Genomic DNA, 18,366 nt, shown 5'->3' with positions numbered 1-18,366 from the left:
CAAAAGTGCCACAGTGAGAGAATGTCAATATTTATAGAAGCATGGGGAATCAATTAACTGTTTCCATAACTGTAGAATGCAGGAAGGACTAATAGTTGATGTGACAACTGAGTTTGATAATTTGTTCACACCAACAGATGCAGCACTGAAGAACTGCTGTCTACCCAACACAACAATGGTCACTCTGACACGAGCTCTAGCATAACAATGTACCACAAATGCATGACAGTTATTCCCGCAGATGCTTGTTATCACCTAAAACTAATGGAAGTTCAGTAGTAAAACAGTTTGTCCAGTTGCAATGACTACGTAAATTGGATAGTTCCTATTTTTTTTAATAGGACTATCACCTTTTAAGATGAGAAATCACCTAGGCATCATCATACTCATTGTGTAGGGTAGTCCAATCAATTTGGCATAGATTTTTGTAATCCTGGGTGTCTGCTACATTCATCATATCTGAGTCCTATTGAGTAACTGTGATTTCCTGGAATAACAACTTGAATCAGTTAATAGTGCTATCACTTTGATATTGAACAGGAAACTGTGCCATCTCCATGGTCTTGTTATCCCACGTCTGACACTTAGTAGTCACCTCATATTTTTCTGGGGTGTAAAAGTCTGGAATGACTGCACTCAGTCTTGAGACATGAGAAACTGCGCAATAAAATATGTAGCAAAATTTATGTGCCAGCCCCTGAAGAGGTATCAAATAATAAGGTTTGCAATTGCTGGAAGACACATGACATTTTTATTTTGACCAAGAATGCTGTATTGCATACAACACGGTTGGCAACAGCATACCACTGATACTGACATATGATTATAACAGTGGCATATCACATTCAAATATGTAGGTGATCATAAAACTATGATCATATGGGCTATTTACTCTCAAATATCCTACTCTCAAATACTGAGACAATAAGGTGAAAAGATATTTCATATTTAATTAAAAATTCAGCATTTTGTAAAATGGACGGAAAATCTCCCCAGCAGGTTGAAGTATATGAGAGATAATCCTGAAAGTAATTTGTCTTGATGAATCCTGGCAACAATGCAATGTGATTGACATTTTGTATATACATCAGAAAAAGGTAGTTTTTTGGCTAAGAATATAAATCATTTCACTTTCTTGTAAGTTGTTTATTAGTAGTGACAGATGCTGAAGATTAACAGAACTAAAATTGCAAACATTTGTGAAATCATGATTACCAAATCTGTAAAGAGTATGTGTAAGAGGCAATGAGTGAGGCAATGCTTCATAAATAGGTGTGAATGATAATTTCTGGGTTTGAAAATACTTATAATGAAGAACGAAATGGGTGCTAATCAGAAGTGAGTGAGGAACTGATGAAAATCATTGATGATGTTATTAGGAAAATATAAGTTTTTCTTGTCCTTCCATAATGGCAACAAAGTGAAAGAAACTGTCAACAGCTGGTTATCATCTCACACAGTAAATTTCCATAAGGAGCATATAAAAAAGTGGTTTTATTGTGTGCTACCATGAGTGGCTCAGAACTGGAGGCAACTGTGAAAATCATGGTAGGAGATAAGAAATATTTGGATGCGCAATAAAAAATATTCTTTTGTCTACTAAATCCTCTCCAAAGAGAAACATTTTGCTGTTCTGAAATATGAGCGCTGAATGTTTTGACAAGCTTCAAATCAGAATAAAAAATGTAGTAAACAAGTAAAAACCAAATTTGTTTATGAATCTTAATTCCACTTGACAAATGGAACTCAAAGAAATACAATATTGTTACCATTTATATTTTATCTTACTTGTCCATCTGGTTTGGTGAAGTCATCCCATGGTTCATTATTAATTGTTCCAAGTAATCCTCTTGTCTTTCCAAAATAGAATCCATTTATTTCAAATGTACAAAGTTCAATACTTGTTTCACAGGTAACTTTCACACCAGCTTTGTTTTGAATACCGACTCTGTTATATTCTCTCCAAGCATGGAAATCCCCTTCATCTGCAGGGTATTCTGTAGGTCTTCCATTAACCAATAGCTGTAAAAAAATCAGCAGTAAGTGATGCTCCTGAAAGTATTTTCTATGTGTTTATCAAGAAGCAACTGCATTTTGACAAATACCAAGATTTAAAAAAAAAAAAAAAAAAAAAAACAGTAGTGGGTTATTTATGTCCTCTGCCTGAGCACAAGTCAGATGTAACACTGTTTACACTTCTGATTAGTATATTTTATGTCTGTCTTTCTCTTTTTACCACTTTTGTAGTCAAAGTTAGCACTGCTGCCTTTGCTGCAGAAGGACAGGGGTTCAAATCAGTACCTCCTCAGAATTTTTTCTAAGGCAGGGAGGTCTGGAATAGGGTCCACAGGGCCTCATAAGGCCAATTGAGGAGCTGCTTGCATAAAGAAGCAGCAGCATCAGCACAATTCACCTGGCAATAACGACTGGAGAGATTAGCGACATGTTGATCACTTGTTCCACAATCACAGATCACCCCTCAGACTGCCTTGTAGGCAGCAGTTGGCCAGGTCTAAGACTAATCTATGAGTTGTGTTAACATTGTTTATGTTAATTTCTCCTTTTTTATTTATGTTTTGTTAATAATTGTTTACCATGGCATATGATTTGTCATCATGTAATGCCCAGTTTAAAAGAATTCTAATTGATAATATATAAATTTAACCTTGATACACCATAGAGACATGAATGATTATTAATAGCAGTATAACTTAAAGTATAAAGTATGTAAAACATGTAGAATACTTGAGCAACATTATTAAATGGCTTTGCTTACCGACTTATCTGATGCCAACTCATATGTTGTTGCATGATCACTAACAATAATCGATTTGAGTGATCCACCTTCAATATTAGCAATTATCGTGAAGTTTCCATCCTGTGCATCTTGGGCCAAAATGTATGAACATATTCCTTTGAATGTTAGATGCCGACGATCAAATGTGAAGAAGTGATGCGAATTCAGTAGAATAGCTGTTGCTGCAAAATAAAATGAATAACATGAAAGTGGTTAATCATCAAAATTAAAAGGTAAATTGTAAAGAAACTGACATCCCACATTAATGAATGTTATAGTTGTTGGAGGATATGAGCTACCTAAACTGGTGAACAAGATTCTTTTCTTTTCATTTTCTAATGAAAAATCTTAAAGTGCCAAATTTGTCATGTACAGACAGTCAGTATCATAACCTTGTAACTCCCTCAGATATTTCATCAAACATAACAAAATAGAAATGGTGCTACAAACAAAATTTGAAGTGTTTCTCTTACCATCATATGGTGGTATCAGTTTATCAATATCTAATGAAGGTCTGTAAGAAGCAATGAGTTCACTTAAACATGGCACTCCATTTGAAACAAGGTAGATAAATGGACTGAAACGAACTGAAAATACTCTTGGTAACTGTATGAAAGATGGCAGTGCTGCTGGAATCTGAAAGAAATAAACATACAATTTTTAAACAGTTTCAATATCTGTTACATGTGTTATTATTGAGGTTTAATCTATCAGACATTAAAATAAGATTTCTATTTGAGGACACAGAAAATTATCTACAAAATACTGCTCGACATTTATTTATTTATTATTGACTTATGAGGGTGGTTTGAAAAGTCCTCGGAATCACCATGAGAGATTAGTGCTAGCACAACGAGTTGCTCACGTGATATTCATTGGACTGTTGCCTGTAAATAAGTGCCATGTCAGTGCTCTTGGAAGAAAGCTGTGGCATTGATGTGGCCCCGTTGTTGTTCCTGCGTAGTGATTTGCAAAGATGGAAAAAATCGAGATTTGAGCAGTGATTAAGTACTTCACAATGAGAGGTATGAAAGCAAAGAACATTCATGCCGCTTTCCAGAATGCACTCGGGGACTCTGCTCCTTTATTTTCAACTGTTGCCAAGTGGACAAATGAATTTGAATTTGGTCAGGAGAGCTTACATGATGATCTGCGCAGTGGTCGGCCAAGATGTGTCACTACTCCAGAAATCATTGCACAAGCACACAAAATGGTCATGGAGGATCGCTGATTGAAAATGTGTGAAATTGCTCACGTTTGCCAGATGTCATCTGAAAGGGTATATGACATTTTAACTGAAGAATTAGAAATGAAAAAATTATCTGCAAGATGAGTGCCATGACTCATGACATGCTCCCGCACACATGCTGTTGCCATGGCAAAATTACACGAACTAAGTTATGAAGTGTTGCCACACCCGCCTTATTCACCTGATATGGGTCTGTCAGACTTCCATCTCTTCCAAAAACAGAAAATTGTTCTTGGTGGATGAAGATTCACTTCAAACGAAGAATTGATAGCTGGAGTTGACAACTATTTTGCAGGCCAGGAGGAAACTCATTTTTGAGGTGGTATCAAGGCTCTGGAACATTGTTGGACCAAGTCTATTAATCTACAAGGAGACTACATTGAAAAATAAAAAAATTCAGTGATGTACCTTTTTTCTATTCTGTTCCGAGAACTTTTTAAACCACCCTTGTACATATTTTACCCATAATTCAAAATTTTTTGAGCTCATTTTTTGTGAACTTATTGTTGGGAATGTTACAATTATGTCAGAAAAAAAGGTTTCAGTGTTCAAAAAGATTAATCCTGAATCCATTCATAATGCAGTGGAGAGGATAGTGAAATTAGCAAAATAGCAGTCACGTGAACTGATGAAGGAAAAATAAGAGACACAGTAATGGGACAGAATTTGTGCTGAGGAAGACACAATTTTGAAGATAAAACATATCAAGAATGATGAAATGTAATACGGGAAATGGAAAATGGGAGTTGAGAAAAAGAAGCTTCTGAAGCTGTAACAAATCAAATTAGTGGGATTATGAGGACATTAAATGAATTCAAGATGTTGCAGTGACATCTATCATAACCATTATCATAATCATCATCATCATATGGGACGAAAACTTATCACTAAGACATGATGACATCACTTATAAGTAAGTAGAGAGTGGGAAGCTTCTTACATAGATAGACTATGGAAACTAATGACTGGAAGACAGTGGTATACCCACTGTTATGCCAACAAAACAGGAATGATGATGAATTCACCAGTGCCATGTTTCAGAATCTCCATATCTTTTGCCAGCATTTGTGGTCAGTTTAGCTGGCCTCTCTGTATCCAGTGCCCAATTCCATGAAATGCCCAGTATGTAATCTTAGGTTCTGTTAAGGTTATTGCTTCTTTTATTGTGAAATTCCAGTAAGAAACAATCTGAGACAGAAACTGAGTTTCTTGGAACCTGATTTTGTTACAAATTTCCAAGCTGTGTTGTACATTGCAAACTTATCTAGTTCTGACTGTTCTAAGTGGCAATCAAGAAGTTTTTTGTGTGAGGTCCATCATGAAAAACTACAAAGTTGCATACTAATCTGAACTTCGAAATATTATACTAATTAGAACTTTGAAATATTAAGATGACATATATTTCAACCACCCTTCTGGCAGTGTCTGGAAGACAGGACATGGGATGGGTTTTCTTGAAGTGATTCCATCTAAAATCACTTATAATGTTGATAATTATTTCCTAGTGGTCTTCTTAGATATTACACATAAAGGTTTTATAGAGTAGTCATAAAGGCAAACTCATAATATGGCAATGAGTCTAATTAGATATCTTAAACTGTAGCTCCCAACTGCTTTATTCTTGAATTAAATGCTCAGAATGTGGAAAATGTATTCAAACTGCAAAAACGAGCCTTCAGAATAAAAAGGGTCCACTGCATTGAGCTGTTCAAAAAATGGGGTATTCTGACATTTCCAAGTGAATATGTATTCCAAACTGCAGTTTTTTTACATATAAATTGAGCAATATGCAGCAAACAGCTCCATACATGATCATCAAACCAGATTGAGTGTACCTAGATAGAATGAATAGAGCGAAAACCCAAACCACTATTTCTTGTCAAGGTATAAAAAATGCCAAAAGAGATGAAAAACATTAAGGAACTCTTTAAACTTAAAACATATCTTAAAGAATATTTACGAAAAAATAGTTTTTACTTCATGCAAGATAAAATTATTACACATAAATAAGCAGGTTGCCCAATTACAAAGTAGACAAAGAGGATGGAGTATGCTTGTAAGCAACACAATACATAGTAGTTTAATCCATGCAATACAAAACCAAGGTGTCTTATCGGAGGAGTCTTATGATTCATTTCTCTTGTTTGAAGCAGGCTCTTCTGCCTTATGTAATGCAGTGACAAAAAGTGTATGTACATATCTGCATTATGAATTACATATACCCTGTTTTTTCAACTACGTACCTCTATTATAAATGATGTGTGTGCATCTATGCATGTGTGCGCACATACGTGCAGCGTGTGTGTGTGTGTGTGTGTGTGTGTGTGTAATGACGACAAAACAATTTGTCTATGGATGAATGAGTAAATAAAGAGAAAAAATTTAAAAAATGTTAATAGGACTTGTTTTCTTAGTTTATGTAGCAGTTGTAAATGCTCATGAGAATATACTTACATTGAAGTCATACAGATCCTTTGTATGTTCACCACCAGTAATTTCACTGACTACAAAATCAATTAGGGATTCTACCGCATCAACAGCCTTCTCAAAAATTACTTTTAGCTCTTTCTCTGTATTTGCATCTTTGTTTGTTGAAACCTGTAGATCACATTATAAATGATTACAATTTAATTAATAGGTTTCTGATTACAATATTTTAGGTTCAAAATTAAATAAATTGCAACCAATATGTTCCTTATGTAGATTAAGAAAGAAATGTAAAATTACCTTTTCAATATATTTTTCAATGGCTTCCAGGAGATCATGAATTTCTGGTGTTAGTGTTGATTGTTTAAGTTCACTCACGATATCTTGCACAAATACCAGTAGTTCTTGAGGTACAACTAGATTCTGAAGTTGTTCAATGGTCTGGAAGATAGATTAGGTTTCATATTGAATTAATCTGTTACAACACTGAAGTTAAATGAGTATTCAAAATTTTTGCAGACTGCATGAAAGAGCTACATTCAATATTAAGTACTGCATGATTAACAATTGGAGGGGCAGATGTGGATTATGACCACAATCTATTGGTTATGAACTGCAGATTGAAACTGAAGAAACTGCAAAAAGGTGGGAATTTAAGGAGATGGGACCTGGATAAACTGAAAGAACCAGAGGTTGTAGAGAGTTTCAGGGAGAGCATAAGGGAACAATTGACAGGAATGGGGGAAAGAAATACAGTAGAAGAAGAATGGGTAGCTCTGAGGGATGAAGTAGTGAAGGCAGCAGACGATCAAGTAGGTAAAAAGACGAGGGCTAATAGAAATCCTTGGGTAACAGAAGAAATATTGAATTTAATTGATGAAAGGAGAAAATATAAAAATGCAGTAAATGAAACAGGCAAAAAGGAATACAAACGTCTCAAAAATGAGATCGACAGGAAGTGCAAAATGGCTAAGCAGGGATGGCTAGAGGACAAATGTAAGGATGTAGAGGCTTGTCTCACTAGGGGCAAGTTAGATACTGCCTACAGGAAAATTAAAGAGACCTTTGGAGAGAAGAGAACCACTTGTATGAATATCAAGAGCTCAGATGGCAACCCAGTTCTAAGCAAAGAAGGGAAGGCAGAAAGGTGGAAGGAGTATATAGAGGGTTTATACAAGGGTGAAGTGTGATTCTTGAGTTTCTCCCGGCGTATTTGATAATCAAAATATCCACGGGTACGCTGCCGGTCTATAGTGTCCAACGGGCACAATATTTCGGTGATCATACATGTCGCCATCATCAGGTGAACTGACAGACTGAGCTCCTGTGAACGTGCCGGCGCGGAGATCCGTACGCTATGGCTGCTCAGAGGGAACTGGGTTCGGTCGCGGCGGCGACTGATTTAAATACCCTCCACCCGCAGCGCGCTCCCTCCGCCGTCTGCGCCCCACGCCACGGTCGCGCGGTGGAACAGATTGCGATGGCATCTGAGATGACGTCGGTGTGATGGCTCTGTCTGCCGTGGTCGTCACAACTATACGTTTGCTCGATTTACTCTTGATTAACCCAATCGCTGGTTCCCAGCGGAGGGAGTCGCCATGGGTAGCCCACTCTCACCGGTGGTAGCGAATTTGTACATGGAGAACTTCGAGGAGGAAGCCCTGTCGTCATCCGTATGGAAACCTACTTGCTTTTTCCGTTACGTGGACGACACGTTCATCATCTGGCCACAGGGTATGGATAAACTCCTTGACTTCCTTACACATCTAAACTCCATACACCCCAACATCAAATTCACTATGGAGACTGAAACGGGGGGTAAATTACCTTTCCTTGACGTCTTGGTCAAGAGAAGGGCTGACGGCACCCTAGGTCATGGGGTGTATCGGAAGACTACGCACACTGATCTGTATTTGCACGCAGACAGCTGCCACCACCCTTCACAGAGGAATGAGGTACTTAAAATTCTAGTACATAGGGCGTGCACTATCTCTGACGCATAGAGTCTACCCCAGGAATTGGAACATCTGAGAACTGTATTTCGAAAAAATGGGTACTCAGAGTGGCAGATTCAACGTGCTCTCCGCCCAACCACTGCAGCACAACCTGTTGAGATGGATGAAGTCACGAGGGAGGAGGTAGGCACTGCATTTATTCCATACACAGGCGCACTCTCGGGGAAAATCGCCCGCATTCTGAAGAAACACCGGGTCGGAACTGTGTTTTGTCCTCCAAATAAAACTCGTGCACTGGTGGGGAGCGCCAAAGATGACCTCGGTTTGAGGAAGGCCGGCGTGTACCAGATTCCGTGTCAATGTGGCAAGTCGTATATTGGTCAGACGATGCGTACCGTCGAGGATCGATGCCGTGAACACCAGAGGCACACTCGACTGATGTATACAAGCAAGTCGGCGGTCGCTGAACATTGTTTGTCGGAAAATCACGCCATGGAGTATGACCGCACGAGAATTCTGGTACAGACGTCGAGATACTGGGACAGCGTTGTTAAAGAGGCCATCGAAATTCGCACCAATGACGACCTCATAAACCGTGACTGTGGCTATAATCTTAGCAAGGCTTGGGAACCAGCGATCGGGTTAATCAAGAGTAAATCGAGCAAACGTATAGTTGTGACGACCACGGCGGACAGAGCCATCACACCGACGTCATCTCAGACGCCGTCGCAATCAGTTCCACCTCGCGACCGTGGCACGGGGCGCGGACAGCGTAGGGAGCGCGCCGCGGGCGGAGGGTATTAAAATCGGTCGCCGCCGCGACCGAACCCAGTTCCCTCTGAGCAGCCATAGCGTACGGATCTCCGCGCCGGCACGTTCACAGGAGCTCAGTCCGTCAGTTCACCTGATGATGGCGACATGTATGATCGCCGAAATAAGGGTGAAGTACTTGAGGACAATATTATGGAAATGGAAGAGGATGTAGATGAAGACGAAATGGGAGATAAGATACTGCGTGAAGAGTTTGACAGATCACTGAAAGACCTGAGTCGAAACAAGGCCCCGGGAGTAGACAACATTCCATTAGAACTACTGATGGCATTGGGAGAGCCAGTCCTGACAAAACTCTACCATCTGGTGAGCAAGATGTATGAGACAGGCGAAATACCCTCAGACTTCAAGAAGAATATAATAATTCCAATCCCAAAGAAAGCAGGTGTTGACAGATGTGAGAATTACCGAACTATCAGTTTAATAAGTCACAGCTGCAAAATACTAACGCGAATTCTTTACAGACGAATGGAAAAACTGGTAGAAGCGGACCTCGGGGAAGATCAGTTTGGATTCCGTAGAAATGTTGGAACACGTGAGGCAATACTAACCTTAGGACTTATCTTAGAAGAAAGATTAAGAAAAGGCAAACCTACGTTTCTAGCATTTGTAGACTTAGAGAAAGCTTTTGACAATGTTAACTGGAATACCCTCTTTCAAATTCTGAAGGTGGCAGGGGTAAAATACAGGGAGCGAAAGGCTATTTACAATTTGTACAGAAACCAGATGGCAGTTATAAGAGTCGAGGGGCATGAAAGGGAAGTAGTGGTTGGGAAAGGAGTGAGACAGGGTTGTAGCCTCTCCCCGATGTTATTCAATCTGTATATTGAGCAAGCAGTAAAGGAAACAAAAGAAAAATTTGGAGTATGTATTAAAATCCATGGAGAAGAAGTAAAAACTTTGAGGTTCGCCGATGACATTGTAATTCTGTCAGAGACAGCAAAGGACTTGGAAGAGCAGTTGAACGGAATGGACAGTGTCTTGAAAGGAGGATATAAGATGAACATCAACAAAAGCAAAACGAGGATAATGGAATGTAGTCAAATTAAATCGGGTGATGCTGAGGGAATTAGATTAGGAAATGAGACACTTAAAGTAGTAAAGGAGTTTTGCTATTTAAGGAGTAAAATATCTGATGATGGTCAAAGTAGAGAGGATATAAAATGAAGACTGGCAATGGCAAGGAAATCGTTTCTGAAGAAGAGAAATTTGTTAACATCGAGTATAGATTTAAGTGTCAGGAAGTCGTTTCTGAAAGTATTTGTATGGAGTGTAGCCATGTATGGAAGTGAAACATGGACGATAACTAGTGTGGACAAGAAGGGAATAGAAGCTTTCGAAATGTGGTGCTACAGAAGAATGCTGAAGATAAGGTGGGTAGATCACGTAACTAATGAGGAGGTATTGAATAGGATTGGGGAGAAGAGAAGTTTGTGGCACAACTTGACTAGAAGAAGGGATCAGTTAGTAGGACATGTTTTGAGGCACCAAGGGATCACAAATTTAGCATTGGAGGGCAGCGTGGAGGGTAAAAATCGTAGAGGGAGACCAAGAGATGAATACACTAAGCAGATTCAGAAGGATGTAGGTTGCAGTAGGTACTGGGAGATGAAGAAGCTTGCACAGGATAGAGTAGCATGGAGAGCTGCATCAAACCAGTCTCAGGACTGAAGACCACAACAACAACAACGATTAACAATTAATAAAAATAAAGAATTAGCACAAAATAACTGAATAGCACGCAGCCTTATTGTAGATCAGATTACACTATTTTATCATATTGTTCTACTTTTTGGATTGTTCTTCAAAATTTGGTACATACATCGACATACTAACAAGAATATTAAAAAAAATACTGCCACACAGATTCTTTTCCATACAAACATTAATATCCTGACAACAAAGTATAAGGGTTGATGATGGGATGATGCCTTAGTAAAAGGCAATGAAGAGTCAATGATTTCTGTCAGACAAGCATTTGCAGCAGGCAGCTGCAGCCTTCCTCATGCAGCAGAACATTGTATTTTACCAAATGGGTTTCTTCAACTTGGCGCATCAGAGAGATGATTGCCTCAATGGTCACACAGATTTTTCCTGAGTAGTATACAGATTCTGGAGTGTACAGTCTTCAAACGGAAACTTTTTGATCACCCATTATAGCTATAAAATTTATTGCACTTTGACAAAACCTTATTCCTTATGAATCAATATATCAGACTTCAATTTATGTACTTCTTTTATTATACTGGACCTTTATACCATATTTATTTTTATTTATTTATTTACACGTCTAGTTCCAGAGGACCAAATTGAGGAGAAAATCTCCAAGGTCATGGAACATGTCAGTACATGACATTACAACATAAAAGTATTAACAGATAAAATAAAATGTTTATGAACCCAAACAATTCAAGCCAAAAGTTTAAGTCTGTTTATGATGTGACTTACAATAAAAGCTTTTGTGCTTAAGATCATGCTTTTTCAATGCCATAAACACAACTATGCCAGTTACTCAGTAGAAATTTAAAGAAACTTCTTAACTCACACCTCAACAGAAGTAAATAATAAATGCAACAATGTCCAAGGACTATGCATAAATGTAAACTGATTGACTGAATTTTTACTAATACTGTTTATTTAAGATCCCACTAATATCACTATTTTGTGCCACATCTCTTCTTTATTTGCACTGTCTACACTTCCAAGAGGACAACACATGGTTTGTACTTAGCTCACTTAATAAAAATTATTTTTTAACTTTATTACAAAGCTTTTTTTCCTCCATGTTATTCAAATAGAAAATGCTAATACCATTTGTAAAAATAAAACAAAAAGGAAATGGCATAATTGTCAATGATATCCCTAAGATGCACTGAAATAAATCACAATTTTTTAAGAGATAATCCTTTACTTCACTCTGCTATATAATGCATAAATGAAGTATAATATGATGATATGAGTGGTCTGTAATTTATACATCTATGATGCACGATTTGCAAGGACATTTCAGCATTAGTTATATAGCTTATAAATAGGTAAAGCAACTATAAATGATGTACCAAAGCATGGTGTGTGATCACTGTAATGGTCAAAATGGTTATCCAACTATGTGACATGTACTGGTATGAAATGAGTTTGTTGGTAAATTGTAGTACAAATTGTATCAATGGAACTTGTGTATGAACAAAAGAACATTGCAAAATAGGGACTAATCAAATGAGGGTGTGTAGATGTTCAGACAGTGATTTCATATTTGGGAGGATGGAGTTTTCTATGTCCAGCCATACTGCGTTAGGTTTTCCATCCGTGGTTTTCCTACATCATTTCAGGCAAAGACTGGGATTATTCCTCTAGTAAGGCCATGGCCAACCACTTGTCCTAACCTCCTAAAACATCTATTCTGTGTTTATGTATATAGAGGTATTTATTTTTATTGTATTGTGTTGACAAATCCTAGTTCCTTGTGAGATGATCCCTTGATGAATGAATGAATGAATGTATGAATGAATGAATATATTCCTAAGGCAAATTTTGCAACTTCACAAGAAAAGTAATTTACAACTCTGAAACAACTGTTACAATTGCTGGCCTAACTAATTATTTCTTCAATATCTCTTTCTTGGCAACTGGTGTGACTTTCACCTTTGGTAATGTTTTTGTGTGTGAAAAACTATAGTTCTTGATTACAATTCTGCATTTATCTACAAATTAATTATAAATCACTGTAAGTAGCAATTTTACAGACAATGATATATGATAGGACAGATTGCTAGTCACCACATAGAGGTGGCATTGAATGACCATCTTCTTTCAATGTGCCTGCCTGCTACTCAGTGCCTCCTCTATGTAGTGAGTAGCAATCTATTTCATACTGCTGTGTTCCAGCTCAGATTTTCCATTGTTTAGTTACACAAACAAATTTTATGTACAGCATAAAAGAAACTTATTTAATGCTACAGCTAAACGTTTTCCATTTCCGAATACATTCAGTTTACTATGTATACCTATCTGTATGAATCCATGCATGAAATAAATTATGTGAAACAGGAAGCAAGGTTACTAATTGCAATATGTTGTGTAAGTTCCCTGTTATCTCTTATTAGAATGTCACTGACTTCCAGTTAAGTTCCCTTGAGCTGGAAGATATTACAGTCTTTTGTATTTGTCTGCAGCTCACAATGCCCTGCAAACCAGATACTCTGTGGCAAAAGATATTATATGTGTGAACTAAAATTCTTTGTTACAACATTCAGAATTGACAAAGGAGAAAAAGAAGTTAACTCAGTCTCACCATCTGCGATCCATCAGCAACAAATTAACCTATTAAAGTTAATAAGTTTTATCTATTACTGTAATATTTAATCTACATTAGATTTTATCATTGTTCATTTTGCTGAATGTGTACATGGTGCAGACAATTTAGCAATAGGAGAGTTAATTTAATTTATATTTTAAGAAAGAACCACTGATATTACTTACTTCATTAAAAACATTAAGTTAATATTTTCACTGTGTTAACATACGGAGGAACATAATGATAAATAAACCTCAAATGAAAGTTTAAGTTACCAGACACATGACCCACAATACAGTTCACAAAATATTGCTGATTCTCAATTAAAAAATGAAGAAAAAATTAAAGACCAAGGAACTAACCTTGCTAAATCCAATGGCTGCACCAAAATGAAGTCCCTCTATTTGCTCTACAATTGGTTTTGAAAATTCAATAACTCCTTCATAAATCACATCAGTGATTTTAGTAACAAACTTCCCAACATCTGTAATTACGAGAAATAAATTATAAATCACACAAAACATAAAAGAGATTCCATTTTACAAATCTATTACAAAATAAGTGAATAAATCTGTTTTACAAAAGAAAGGGCAATGCAACACAATAACGTTTCCTGTTTGGATATGATACATTATATATGTATACATTGACAAATTCACTGAATATCTAAAACCCTTATGTAAGACTACTGATGAGGAATTCTTAAGAGAAACAATAGTAGCTGGTAAAAATTCATGTCACTGCTGACTGGACATTAAAACCATGAGTTACAATGGCATTAAAATTAGAACCCAGAATATCCGCAGATTGCAAATGTGTTTAGTATCCAGCTGTAATCAATTTCCAAGGAACAGAGAAGTGCGCCTCATCACTGAGAAAGAGTAATGTCCAACTACATTAGTGGCCTCTGGCTGAGGCCCATAAGCACAAAAACTTAACAACAAAAATATTGTGAGTTATTTTCATCCACACAAGAAGCATAAGTATTGAGAGTAAGCATGTTGAAATAATATGGTGTGAAATGACATGCTTATCTTAGAAACGTAGCTATACTATTGCTATACTGCAGGTTAAAGGAAACAAAACTAAAAATATTTACTCATTGTGATACACCTTAATGCAGATTTTAATCTCCAAATGACCTATGACCCTTCTTCGAAAACTAAGTATATTTAGGTCTTGTGACAGATCAGACGATGTGTTGAATGGGTGATGTGGGCAATACCTAAGTGCTGAATACACTTGTCACATGGCTCCTCAGTGTCTACATATATGCATCTGTTAGAAAAAAATAAATATAATTGTTACTATTTTCTTTTGTCCACCTCTGTAACTGAGTTGTTAGTGATGTGACTGGCATGCAGAGGACCTGGGTTCAATTCCCAGTACTGTCAGTGATTTTTCTTTGGTGGCGAGATTGTAACATGGTGCACTCAGCCTTGTGAGGCTGACTGAGGAGCCATCTGAATTAGAAGTACAGACATCAAGCTCTAGAAAGGTGACAACAAAATGGTAACCACAAACAACCACATACAGTAACCACATATCATATGACAGAGGACGAGATGGTGAGAAGGTGGCATCATGTGGCCCTCCAGGCCTGTTTAAGGAGTTATCTTGTTTTGTTGTTGTTATTATTATTATTATATTCTTTTAGACTCGTTTTGCAATAAACACTTGTCTTATTATTCTATTTTTAATATTATTTCTAGATACATCAAAATATTCTTTCTTGGAAAAGTAGAATGATTTTGTCAAGCAAATATTGGTACTCAGTACTTGATTTTCCATTTGTTGAGAATATATTAATAAAATTCAAATAAAGGTTAAAATAATCAGAACAGCAACACACTCTTAGTGCAAACAAACTAAAATTAAAATGTTATAGTGGTATATTCTTCTCTTCCAATACAAATTTGCAGTCTTACCATTTGCCAAGTCAGCAAGTAAGGACAGGTATTCTCTAATATCTGCTTCGTGCTTCTTGAGAATTTCAGCAACTGAAGAAAGAATATCCACTATGGTCTGGGCAAGTGTCTGTGTTGTTTCAACAATCCCTTCTACTAGCTGATTATATGTCTCTTGTAATGCAGGTAGTGATTTCTTCAGAGCATCAAGGATGGATTCTGCCAACTCATTAAATGTTTTCAGTAGTGCATCAATAGTAACAATAATGCCATTGACAAGAGTTGTTACAACTTCAGTGGCATCACCAATTATTTCTCTCCTGAAAAAAAATAAATAAATAAATAAAAAATTAAATAAATAAATAAATAAAATGCTACCTGAATAAACGTGTAGTAGTTGCATTTACAGGAATTTTTATGTTTAATTTTTGCACTTACATGGAATAATAGGAATTAGAAAAATGTTCTTTCTGAAGTGGTTACTTATTTACAGTAAAATCTTTATTTACATTTATTTCTCAAAACCTAAGAAAAATGTTAACAACACTTTATGATTAGTCAAACTGACGCAAGAAAATTATCTTGCCTTCTTCTCTTCCTCCTCACCCATTTCCCACTGTTCTACAACACTGTGAGCATACGTACCAGTTTTCGGATATCTCCTTAAGAACTTTGTCATTCGTAATTTCATTCTTCAAAGCCTTTATCTGAGTTTCATAAGTGTTTACAAAACGTCCAAAATTTGGTAGACCACCTTTTAGTGACTCTGTCAGTCTAGTGACCTCCTTGGTTATTTCATTTCCTGCTTCCTGAGAAATTTCTTTTGCCTTATTTAAAACTTCTTTAATGTCATTAAAATGTGGCTCCTGGAAGCACATAAACATGGTCAGGATAAAGCTTTAATGATAATCAGATACTGTGTTAATGACTTCCAGGCAACATATTTCTTACCAGTACAGACTGAATATTTTCTACAGACCACCTGAATTCAGGTTTGCGATTATCTTTTCTGGCTGAGAGGAAGGTATAGAAGAGTTCTTTCTTCCCTGATTCTGAAATGTAATCGGCTTCCACATGAACACCATCTGATAAATCTGCAATCAGTTCTAGCTTCTTATTTGGTGTACCTAAAAAATGTAAATGAAGAACTGTCATAGTTAAAAATCTTATTTACTCAACAAAGAAAAGTCAGGTACACCATACAACTGCAAAGCAGTCCATCAATTTCAAGAAAAGTTTTCAAATATTACATTGACAATGAAACTTGTTTGGTTTATTAGGCAGTGCATATTCATTTTAGATTCTGTCATTACTACTAGTGACTTGATCATAACTCCACAAGGCTTGGTTTCCACAAAACATTTCAAAGATCATATGTTTTGAGAACAACACTTCCTTTTCTTCCTTACACCTGTGGTGATGAGAATTATGTATGTTCTCTTCAAATTTTGTTCTAATGTGTGACAAGGTCCAAGCAAATTGTGGCAACTTAAAACAACTATGCTCTGTAAATGAGAATGGTGTCTTGACATAATGAAAAGGCAAAAGTCCTTAGGAAAATTTTATCCTGAAGATATCAATTTAAATGATGCGCTTTACATCAGTCTGAATAAATCTTAATCCAGGTGTCATCAGAAATGTCGCTAATAAAACCTAATTAGCCTAATCATTATCTGAAAATAACTGTGTCTTTTTACAATTGTGGCAGGAATTAAATTGTAAAGAAATATGTTTCTGTATATGTATTTATTAATCCTTGTTAAGGTCATAAGATATGCAGCACATAAACTTTCATATGTATCACTGTTTTTCCCTTACCTTCAGAACTAACAGTGCCTTTGACAACTGGGAAGCCTTTGTTTTCACCTTCAAAATGAATCACTGATGTAGGGAGGCCAATGATATGTACAGATGCATCAACAGCAGCATGTTTGTTACTTCTTTTTGTGGTTGCATCAATATGAAGGAGATGATGATTGGGAACCTTTGCCTGAAATTTTAAAATAATAAATAACTTTCAATATGTTTATGTCTATTGACAACACATGCCTTTCTATTTTAGACTCACTCAATAAATATGTCCATTAGCTTAGCCTAATCAAATAAAATTAAATAAATTTGTTTTTTTGTGTGTGTGCAAAATGGTGTTTTCAATACATGCACGTATGTGTAATTGGGTTCAGGCAGTGTTAATACATAATAAAACTTTATTCATGATCATTTCATAATATTAAAAAGTTAGTATTTGACTCACTGTAAAGATGAGACATTGAGTTGCAGACAGGCATGACATAAAGGCTATTACATGTAAGCCAGCAACTTAGTGCACTCACAGTCACATATATGTGGACACTTCTTTCACAATAGTTAGTACTTGGGACAGTAAGCACATCATTTCAGATAATATATCTTTAACAGAACATCAAGCTATTTAAATAAAAATACACCTTTTGGTTATCCTCAATAAGAGGATAACTTTAAATGGTAGTGAATACAACAACATTGATACATCTACATAAATTCTCTGCACGACACTATATGGTGCATGGCAGAGGTTACCTTGTAGCACTACTAGTCATACCCTTTCCTTTCCTCACACATGCAGTAAATACTAAAATGTCCCAATGCAAGAGTTTATCTGTCTCAATTCATCACAAAGAACTATCTAGATTTTTTGTATGAATTTAACACCTTTACATTCTGTTCCTGAAATAAAATTTCAGTGATGCTAGTCCTGGGACATTTATTCCACTGCTATAACCCTGTAAGCAACTCCTGGATACACGTCACTGCACAGGGCCACCAGTGTGCTACACTTCAAATAGTCTACCAACAGCAGCTGTCCACGGGTGAGCCACCAGTGGCTGCCTTTGGTGGGTCACAAGACTAGTGCACACAGCATGATA

General features: G+C 36.6%; 1 protein-coding gene across 4 annotated transcripts in view; it reads right to left on the bottom strand.

Annotated features, from left to right (window-relative positions):
- The window catches only part of LOC126248105 (apolipophorins), a 136,840-nt gene that overhangs the window by 15,948 nt on the left and 102,526 nt on the right, over positions 1 to 18,366 (bottom strand). For all 4 annotated transcript variants that reach the window (XM_049948777.1, XM_049948779.1, XM_049948776.1 and 1 more), the window contains exons 38-47: positions 17,279 to 17,450; positions 16,412 to 16,587; positions 16,106 to 16,326; positions 15,482 to 15,780; positions 13,916 to 14,037; positions 6,774 to 6,914; positions 6,501 to 6,644; positions 3,271 to 3,433; positions 2,777 to 2,979; positions 1,789 to 2,022 (exon numbers count right to left, since the gene is read on the bottom strand). In XM_049948777.1, coding sequence (XP_049804734.1) covers positions 1,789 to 2,022; positions 2,777 to 2,979; positions 3,271 to 3,433; positions 6,501 to 6,644; positions 6,774 to 6,914; positions 13,916 to 14,037; positions 15,482 to 15,780; positions 16,106 to 16,326; positions 16,412 to 16,587; positions 17,279 to 17,450 — 1,875 coding nt within the window. The remainder of the gene's footprint in view (positions 1 to 1,788; positions 2,023 to 2,776; positions 2,980 to 3,270; positions 3,434 to 6,500; positions 6,645 to 6,773; positions 6,915 to 13,915; positions 14,038 to 15,481; positions 15,781 to 16,105; positions 16,327 to 16,411; positions 16,588 to 17,278; positions 17,451 to 18,366) is intronic.

This window comes from Schistocerca nitens, chromosome 3 (assembly GCF_023898315.1).
Source record: "Schistocerca nitens isolate TAMUIC-IGC-003100 chromosome 3, iqSchNite1.1, whole genome shotgun sequence".
In the NCBI taxonomy this organism is placed as follows: Eukaryota; Metazoa; Arthropoda; class Insecta; order Orthoptera; family Acrididae; genus Schistocerca; species Schistocerca nitens.
This window is presented reverse-complemented; position numbering and strand designations above follow the sequence as displayed.